This window comes from Cydia pomonella, chromosome 1, assembly GCF_033807575.1.
Source record: "Cydia pomonella isolate Wapato2018A chromosome 1, ilCydPomo1, whole genome shotgun sequence".
Classification (NCBI taxonomy): Eukaryota; Metazoa; Arthropoda; class Insecta; order Lepidoptera; family Tortricidae; genus Cydia; species Cydia pomonella.
Window position 1 is genome coordinate 50,122,596 of NC_084703.1, and position 10,489 is coordinate 50,133,084.

At 38.4% G+C, this 10,489-nt stretch overlaps 1 protein-coding gene across 1 annotated transcript; it reads left to right on the top strand.

Annotated features, from left to right (window-relative positions):
* Nucleotides 1–1,264: 1,264 nt before the first annotated feature.
* LOC133533691 (protein regulator of cytokinesis 1-like) lies at nucleotides 1,265–10,488 on the top strand (the record flags this gene model as incomplete). Its single annotated transcript, XM_061873067.1, has 10 exons — nucleotides 1,265–1,623; nucleotides 1,789–1,988; nucleotides 2,218–2,338; nucleotides 3,683–3,912; nucleotides 4,662–4,810; nucleotides 4,948–5,100; nucleotides 5,465–5,637; nucleotides 5,921–6,068; nucleotides 6,485–6,613; nucleotides 10,342–10,488. Coding segments are annotated over exons 1-10 (1,479 nt in total), but the record flags the coding sequence as incomplete, so codon positions are not given.
* Nucleotide 10,489: the final 1 nt, after the last annotated feature.

Consider the following 10,489-nt stretch of genomic DNA (forward strand, 5'->3'; position numbering starts at 1 on the left):
AGTTCTAAGTATGGGGAACCCCCAAAATTTATTGTTTTTTTTCTATTTTTGTGTAAACATCATAATGCGGTTCATAGAATACATCTACTTACCAAGTTTGAACAGTATAGCTTTTATAGTTTCGGAAAAAAGTGGCTGTGACAGAATAGGACAGACAGACGGACATGACGAATCTATAAGGGTTCCGTTTTTTGCCATTTGGCTACGGAACCCTAAAAAGGCGCAAATTTCACATTTTCTATGGGACAACCACCCTTCGCGCTTACATTTTTATTTTACCGCTTTTTTCAACTGAAAAAATGGCTTAAAAGATTATATGTTTTCGTGCAATAAAATATTAAACTCTCATATAATCTATGGTTTTACGTGTTTCCGAACGAAACACGTTAATGCTAACCAATCACAGCACGGATCAAAAAGCATATCATCACGGGAGCCACTAATGCACAGCCAAATAATGCACAACCCAGGAATGTACAGCCCAATAATTGGCGTCCATAAGTCTGTATATAACTAACAATCTATGGGCAAATTGGCCTGAAATAAAGAAATAAATTAAAATAAACTTAAAAATCGTCGCTCCATCCCTAGAATATCACTCTATGTGTCAAATATTTATAATCTGTGGTTTGTAGCGAAAAGTGGACGCCAATTATTGGGCTGTACATTCTTGGGTTGAGCAATCCCGGGTCGAGCATTCTCGGTACGGGCCAATAATGTGCGACCAATATTCGGCGTCCACTAAATGGATTCGCATTATAGGGTCGTGTATTATTGTGTTGAGCGTTATCAGGCTGTACAAGCTCGGTCCGGGCCAGTGTTGTCACATCTACCTACTTTTTGGTAGATCTACCTATTTTACCTGCGTTCTACCTATCTACCTCCCTCGGCCTGAAATCTACCTATTTTTCAAAATGGTACAATTGTAAGCAATTCTCAATACATGTGACGGAACATTATCTAATTTCTACCGAATTTAGATTTGATTTAATGAAAACTTGCCAAAGAAACAGATTATACAAGCAGGTTTATTACCTACAAACAATGGAAATCCTAACTTATGTTTCAATTTCTTTAATGAACACGTGTACTAACGTCACAATATTAAAAACTTATAAATAATTCACAACATTTTAATCATAAAAATGTACTTCTATTGAGTGGTAGATCTACCTATTTTTCATTTTAAATTCCACCCATTTCTACCTATTTTTGCACCCTGTTCTACCATTTCGGCAAAATTGTATGTGACAACACTGGTCCGGGCCAATAATACGAAGCCACTGTTTGTACAGGGCAATAATGTACAACCCGATAATTGGCGTCCAAAAAAGTGGTCGCCAATTATTGGGATGTACATTATTTGGCCGTGCATTAACCGGACTCTAACGGTTTCAATTTGTAACGATTGTATTTCAAATAACCACAAGCAAACGTCTTTTCACTAATTTCATTCGTGCTTTGATAAATCAGTGTTTCAATGTTATGTGTGTTTTAATTTAATAAGACAATAATTGTGGTTAAATAAATCTATATGCATTGTTATTTCTTGTAATCTATAAAATTTGTGCTGTAAATCTATAAAATATTCACGATGTTCACGGAGGAAGTTTATCATTTATTGTAAGTATTTTACCCCAAAATACATAAAATTACACGTCACGTCAATGATACCATGGCTTGTTGGTATGATTTGTTACAGTGCACCTAATGTTACTTGGCTTGGCAGTTGCTTTTTCTAAACCGTGCCTAAACTTTACACTGATTTTTAAACTTTCATATATCAAGTGATGGCGTCACAGAGGAAGTATCCCGAAACGTCCGTCGCCTAATGGTAGAACTTTGGCTGAACTGGTCCCATGTCGGCATAGAATACGAGGATAAGGTCCGCAACATAAACCAACTGGTGGAGATTGAGGAAAACCTCCACCGTGACCTGTTGGATGAAACCAAACGGCAAGTTAAGACCATGAAAAAGAAGGTTGAAGGTAAATAATTGTTCTAGTAGTCCTATTTCTTAAACCTTGGGTGGTTTTAAATATTTGAAACCTTGTAAGTTGTAAACGGACACTGATAAGATACTTTAGCTTGTATTATAAGTTATAAGCTTTTAGTAAGCTTTCTTCGTTGAGTTTCAAGTTTGATCAGTATGACTAAAGTTTTTAATCTTATAATTGTCAATACTGTTGATATAAAATAATTTAATTTTGCTTATAGAATTAAAAGAAGAGGGCAAGAAGTTGTGCAAAAACCTGTCTATAGACATCAGTATTATAGAGCACAAAGAGGACATGATGCTGTTTGAGTATAAGAAAGAGCTGGAAAAACAGATAATGAGGTAAGTAAGTTTGATGTAGGAATATTTGTTTAACTAGAGATATTTTCTTCTCTTCTTCAGTTGGTCTCTCAATACTGAGGGTTGTAGATAGATAAAACTTTATTCGTTTCCACAACATACATGGTAGGTAGGTATAGACCAGTGGTGGGCAAACTTTTTTCATGGGGGGCCAGAAAATTTCAAAAAATCCGAGGGAACTGCAGTATAAATACATTTTGATTTGAAACCGTTATCTCTCGAGCTATATACTAATTATTTCGGATGAAAGCCTCGCGCGGGCCGGAGCTGGCCTGCGGGCCGTACTTTGCCCACCACTGGTATAGACAATAAGAAGAACATGCAGCTTAGAATGATTCTTAAAAACTAGTTTACAATTCTTGAAACAATAGAAATACAAAACCATGTATCGTGGTAGAGAATAGGTGCTGGTTCAGCATGATGACGCGGCAAGCCACATCGCTGATATTCAGCCAGGACCTTACAAAAACAAAAAGACTGTATAACGCTTAATTCTTATTAATCTAACCTAATTATGCTCATGTTGTGTTGTGTGTGTAATGGTGTGTGGCATCATGCTTGCTTTTGTGTGCTTTTTAGGTTGTGACATCATGTCCTTCTGTTGTCAACTATATGCGAGGACCAAATGCTTACATATTTCGAACACCTCTCATGTTGCTCCCCAGATAGCCTGGAAAGTGTAATAATGACAGGCAAAGTTGAAGGCACAGGACCTCAGGGCCCCCCTATTAGATGGTGTGCTCAAATTACTGCACCTATGCAATAAAAACTGCATGAGAGATAATTTATAGGGCCTCTATTATAAATAATTAATAGAATCAGGCGTTACTTTGCAGAAATCCATGCTAATGAAAGCAAGAAATATTACTTTGCTAATAACGTGTTAGGTTAGTCAATCAGTGCTAACCCATTATACTTACTTGCGTATTATTACATGCAATTAATATTTATTTGCATATTTATTTTTGCGGTGGGAGGGTGGGAACATCTATTCATCTATTATAGTAACATTGGTCAACTATTTCTTGTTAATATTATGTTCCGTCTACCACGGGACAATATTAGCACAGTTTATTAGAACTGTTCTAATAAACTGTGCTAATATTGTAACTACAACATAAATTCTTGTTTTGTTAATTTTAATACCATAAAACCCAGGTTTTAAGAGTGACCCAGAGGAACATAACCATGCAGCATGTGACAAGAAAAAATTGATTCATTCAATAGTAAAAATTAATCCTCTTACACAAAGGCAGGGAAAAACTATAATACTTTGAAAACATTATGTGTATACTTAGCTCACTATATTGACTAAAATTGTCACAGGTTTACACAACAAATAGAGCAGAGGCAGATTGAAATGAACCGCCTACTAGAATGGCAGCATGATTTGACTGAGAAACTCGGAGTCACCTTCAATGAGCTGCAAGACAATCGGCTCCCGCCTCAAGACGAGTTGGACAAGTTGAGGAACCATCTTGCAGGGCTGCAGTCAAAGAGGGACGAACGTTGCAAGATATTCCTGCGCACACAGATTGAAATTAAGAAAATCATGGGTATGGATCATAATCAATGGACACTGCGTAAACAGGCTATACGCTACAACTATAGCTACAATATGATTGAGTGATATTCATAATTTTTAACTCTTTATAGACTTTTCGAGTTGGTGTTCGGAAGCTGTAAATAAACAAAACTTTTATCAGCTTATTTTGACATCTTTGTAGTTTCGTTAGATTACTATTTGCTGCTGTTCCCCAGATCTCAACCAGGTAATCAATGTGGGGTTTAATCAAAGAGTTGTATATCAGGTATTTTACTTTTTGTGGAAGGCAACGTGATATTTTCCGAATAACGCCCGTAAGGGAGGTTAGTTTTGATCTTATTTTATCAATGTGAGGCTTCCAAGTTAGGTGACTGCCCATAGTTAGACCAAGGTACTTTTCGCTTGTCTTTAAATTAATATTTTTATTGTTTATTGACGGTGGTAAGTGATCATCGATTTTTTTATTTATTGCCGCGAATATAACATAGTTGGTTTTATGGATGTTAATGGTAAGTAAGTTAAGTCGGAACCACGTGTTTAGATAGTCTAGCTCTGGTTAGTCAATAAAAAACCCAAAATTTATTAACAACATAAATTTCATTATAAAATGTTGTGTTTGTGTGCCAGGGACATCATGATAGTGATTTATTATGTGTGTGGGAGCACCATTATACTTATTGTCATGGTTGTAGCCTTTTAGGACTTCTGCTTTGCATTAACTTATACCCTTTGAAATATCAAAATGTTTTCCATTTACAGACGAACTCCAAATGAGACCACAGAGCGAGTTCGAGCAAGTGGTGTTCAGCTCCCGGTCTGTGGACTTCAAGTCGACAGATCTGAACATGGACCGTCTGGCCATGCTGCAGCAAGACTTGCAGGAGAAATATCACCAGACCAATAAGCGGGTGGGTTGCTGTTTGGGATATTTTTGACAATGATAGATGATCATCATAATGCAAAAAACTAAAATTGAACCACTTTCTTATCTATAATTAATTACTTTTGAACCGTTTCTGGAGTTTGTTTTCTTATTGTCCCTTAGGTATTAAAACTGCGCCAGCATCTGGAGGGTCTCTGGGACTGTCTGGATAAAGACCAGACATACAGAGAGAACTTCCTCAAGGCGCACCCTGGCTGCCATGCAGCCACTGAAGCTGCCATTGAGGAGGAAATCAAGCGCTGCGAGACGATTCAGGTAGTTAAGCATCATCATCATCCGTAAGATATCCAGAGGCTGCTTATCATAGGCCTCTCACAAGGATCCCCCAACTATGGGTCGTGACCTGGCCTCGTAACAGTTCCTTATGATTTTAACCAGATCCTTGGAATACCTTGTTGGGCGTCTTCTTTAGTTGCAAGCTCATGTTTATAGTCGCCACTCCTGAATCTTTGCTGCCCCTGCTGCTCTTGAATGCCGTCTGAGAAATTAAATACAGAAATAAATATCATGTAATCCCTTACTTTATTACTATTCATTTATTATAGGGTAGCGTCAAAAACCTAAGGAAGATATTGTTAACTTATGGCCTTCTAATGCTCATACTTTCTTTTTCTTCCAGGTGTTGGTGACGAACGTGCGGACGGAAATTAAGCTCATGTGGGACAACGTGATGTTCTCCAGCGCCCAAAGAGAAGAGTTCGCGTACTACCACCAGGACGTCTTCACGGCAGAGACCCTCCAGATACATAAAATGTATCTCGATACGATTACCGAGTACTACAATGAGCACAAGTAAGTTTCCTGCTATTGCTGCATTTATTTATTTTGATTTAGACGTGCCAGCATCAGCTGCCTGTCTAAAACCAAATAATAATAATAATAATTGTTCAGTTATGACATCGCGTCTACGTACACGAAGTATTAGAAAGCGTAAACTTACTTCCTACGAGCCTATCACCTATCTTATCACTTTTCAGTATTTCTTGGTGACATTAATAGTACAAAACCGTAGTAGTCTTGATTTCCCTATAAGCAGTAGTCGAGACCATTTATGGCATGACTGTTGTGTTGGCAGGCCCATCTTCGAGCTGGTGGCGACGCGCAGGAAGCTGTGGCTGAAGCAGGCCGCGCTGGACGCGCGCGTGGCCGAGCCCGGCCGCCTGCACAACCGCGGCGGGAACCTGCTCCGCGAGGAGAAGCAGAGGAAAGCTATCGAAGTCAATGTGAGTCACAGTACAAACCTTGCCTGAGCCTGCTCAACTGTTTTCTTTAGTAGAAAAAAAGAAGTAAAATTAAAAACCTCTATATGTAATCGACCTTCCGTGCTTACATTTAAAAAAAATCGCCTTTTTTAGTAACAAGAATGGTTGGATAACAACAGTAAAATTACCACTCGTACTACTATTCAGAGATGAAAAGGATAATTATGTAATAATCGATTCCATTGTGTAGTCTCGTTTTGGCCATTTCAATAATAATTTAAAAATTATACTTTTTTTTTTTCAACAAATAAATCTGTTATTAATAGGGTTATAGTTTAATGTCTTCAAGTAGGTCTTAGTATATTTACGTTACTTCGCGATGTGATGGAATAAACGAGCAGTTGTGACTTGTCTAATACCGCTATCTTCTATTTTAGCTCCCGAAAATTGAGACCCAAATTCGCGAAATAGTAACAGAGTACGAGGCGAAATCCGGCAAAACCTTCATCGTGGACGGAGTACCTCTACTGCAGCTTATCGAGGACGAAAAGGAGTCGAGGATAGCTGTAAGTAAATTAATTCGCAGATTATCGATTCGCAGACAACGATTCGCCGAATATCGTTTCGCAGAGTGATTCATTTGTAGATGTAACTATTGGTCGGCTAACGTTACGCATACTCTTGGTTCACATACAGTTCAGTTCGCTTCTGCGTAAATTAGCAGAACAATTATTGGACGATTTTCATTTGGCAGAGTAATCTTTTCGTTTAAGGAATGTTTAGTCGAATAACGTTTCACATTTTATACATCGATATTTTCGAAATAAAATCATTTTACAAAAAAAAACTGACTTAAGAGAGGATGAAATAAAATATTATCCTTTTTTTAGGGTCCTATTCAACTAGGAACCCTTATAGTTTCGCCATGTCCGTCTGTCTGTCTGTCTGTCCGAGGCTATGCTCCGTGGTCGTTAGTGCTAGAAAGCTGAAATTTGGCATGGATATATAAATCAATAAAGCCGACAAAGTCGTACAATAAAATAAAAATAAAATATTTTTTTAGAGTACCTCCCCTACACGTAAATTGGGGGTGAATTTTTTTTTTTGCTTCAACCCTACAGTGTGGGGTATTGTTGGAAAGGTCTTTCAAAACTAATAGGGGTCTTCATTAAACATTTTTTGATAAAGTGAATATATTCGGAGATAATCGCTCCGAAAGAAAAAAAATGTGTCCCCCCTCCCTCTAACTTTTGAACCATAGGTCCAAAAAATATGAAAAAAAAATCGTGGAAGTAGAGTTTAAGAAATACATTAAATGAAAACTATAGCGGACATCATCAGTTTAGCTGTGCATAATCGCAAAAAGTTTCCCCTTCATAATAAAAAGACTTACTTTAATTAGGTACTGATTATGCAAATTTGCCTATTTGTTGAAAGGTACCGTTTCATCCCTTGGTTAACAATTTACTATACTTTAAGCTCCAGTTTAGCTTATTGTGACGGAAGAGTAACTACGGAACCCTACACTGAGCGTGGCCCGACATGCTCTTGGCCGGTTTTTTAAGTATATGCGTTAAGAATAGTTTAGGTTTGAATCAATCTTTAACTTAAATATGAATAAAAGCATAGGTATTGTACAAACAGCAACACTCTTGACTGTCCACCGGTGCACCTTATGCCTTTGGTAATAAGGTCCACCGATGGACAGTTACCTACCATGTGGGCCATCGTACCTATGCAATATAGGTTTTTAATATCTGGACGACCGAGCCTTGCTCGGAAAATGTATAAAACTCAAAAATGCGTGTTTTCCCAGAGATACGACCTAGCTTGATCGATTTTTCACCCCCCATAAACCCCTATATAACAAATTTCATCGAAATCTTTAGAGCCGATCCGAGATCCCCGAAATGTATAAATATATATATGTATTGCTCCTTTCAAGGCATACATTTTTATGGTCATTTGTGTTAATGAAAATAAGTATATAATTAAATTGATCAAAACCATGTTTATCAGACTCAATATAAAAGTTGTTGTGTAGGTTAGTCACGTCCTAGTCTACTCGTAGCTATGAGGCTATAATTATTCGACCTATTGTGTTTCGACCAATTACTAGTTACTAAATGATTACTGTACGAAAAGTTCATATGCGTATTCAATGTTTTGCGTATTGACTACTCGTGCAAACGACTATTATGCGTAATGACATTCTGACAATCGTTACTCGGCCAAAGAACCCGTGTGCGAATCGTTGTCGGCGAATCGAAAATTGGCGTATTGTTTGTCGGAAAATCAATAGGGCACCAACTTGAGCATGTTATAATAGTTTTTTTTTCTTTTTTATGTAAAGATTTTTTTTAGAGGTTTCACTGTAAATATAACGTTTATCGTGTTCAAATTTTCCGAATTAGAAATACTGCAGTAAATTTAGAAAAGGTTTTGAGATTCAGGCATATTTTCCTGATTAGGCGGGTCCACACAGAGCGAACATACGCGCGAGGCAATTTCCTCACGCACAAACCGGGCAGTATAGATGTGCCTCGGCCGAGGCGGGTAACCTCCTCCCAAACCATCCCCAATATGCCCAGCTCTTGAACTGCTGAACCACAGAACGGCGCCAAGTAAATTAAGGGCGATCATAGGCAATGAAAATGCAGATGAACTTGCCAGAGCTGGATTTGTAAGTAACCATATTAGTCTGGAACCATTCGTGGGGCTCTCACAGGGAACCATTATAATGGCTATCAAAGACCGCACTAAGACTAGACATCAAAAAGAATGGGACAGTTGCTGGCGGGTCTAAAGCACTCGAAAGCTCTTCATATAAGGAGTAGACTCCAGTTGGAGCAAAAAGCTACGGAAACTAAGCAAGAGACAACTTCAAATTATAACAGGTGTGTTTACGAGCCATTACGGGTCAAAGGAGTTTTGGCCATGATGAGACACTCCGACAACACCGATTGTCGAATGTGTGGCGAAGAAAAAGAGATGTTAACAGTGTTAATATCTCTTTTTCTTCGCCTATCTCGTGTTAATTTAACACCTAATGTGTGAATGTCACGCCCTCACCAGACAGAATAATAGACTTTGGAGCAAGCTATCTGGAACCAAAAGAATTCAAAAGGCTACCCATAAGCTCCATCATCCGACATATGGAGATGGTCAAAAAAGGTGAAAGTCAGAACAGGAACAGGCAGGTGTACCTAAAAAATAATTGAAAAGCATACCATTTTTTTGTACCTACATAATTTGTACTACAATTTAGTACCTCCATTATAATAATTTGTACCTCATGGTACGTAAAGTTATCATCAAAAAACAGTACACCCGCCATCCTGACGTCAGAATGGCGGGTGAACTTTATTACGCTATGTTCCCGTGGTTATTGATAAATTCTATAAAAACCAAATTTTTGTACCTTTTTTGTACCTTCGTATTCAATTATAATATGAGCCATTTTATTTGTGGTTTCTCCATGTATTTGCATTGCTGTATTCTAACAGTTTCCAAGTTTTACTCATTTTATATTTTGCTTGCTATTACAATTTTGCAGGCGTTATAATTTTTTTAGAAAAAACGCTAAGTGTACTTAATTGTATTTATTTTTATTACGCCAGGATTTAGTACCTTTAATGTTTAATCTGTTAAGTTCAAATAACTCAGAAAATCATGTCTTAAAAATGTTTTTTTTTAGGAAGATTTCTGTGAATTGGCGCCTAGCCTTTTTTAACGCTAAGGTACAATTATTTTTATTACGCCAGGATTTAGTACCTTTAATGTTTAATCTGTTAAGTTCAAATAACTCAGAAAATCATGTCTATATAAATAAGTACAATTAAGTACACTTAGCGTTTTTTCTTAAAAATGAAATCGGTAACTTGAATAATTATATTCTAAATAGTACAAATTAGGTACAAAAATATGGTATGGTTTTCATTTAATTTTATTTAGGTACACCCGCCATTCTGACTGACCAAAAAAGCTCTCGAGGAGCAGACGGATGTTTCCTAAGGGGGAAGCCACACAAAAGATCCCTATGGGTCCAAGTGTATCCGCAAGGGCCCCCGGAAATCATAAAATGAGATCAATCGAGGGCGACCATGTTTCCGTTTGCCGGCCATCTTCCGGGTCAGGGCCACTTTGGACAGAGTCGGGATTCCTGAGGATACGTCCAATCCGATGCCGTTTGCGCTTGGACCTCGTTATGTACGGGCGCTTATCCGGTTATTCTCCATAAGTAATTTAGTATACGCTCGCAACAGTATTATTGTATGAAGTAATAAATCCCCAGGAGCGGCGCAACAAGCTGTCGGCCCGCAAGCGGGCGCGGGCGCAGGCGCAGGCGCAGGCGCAGGCGCAGGCGCTGACGGGCGCCGCCGCGTCGCGGGCGCCGTCCCCGCGCGCCCCCGCCCCGCGCGCCCCCTCCTCCCCGCGCGCCC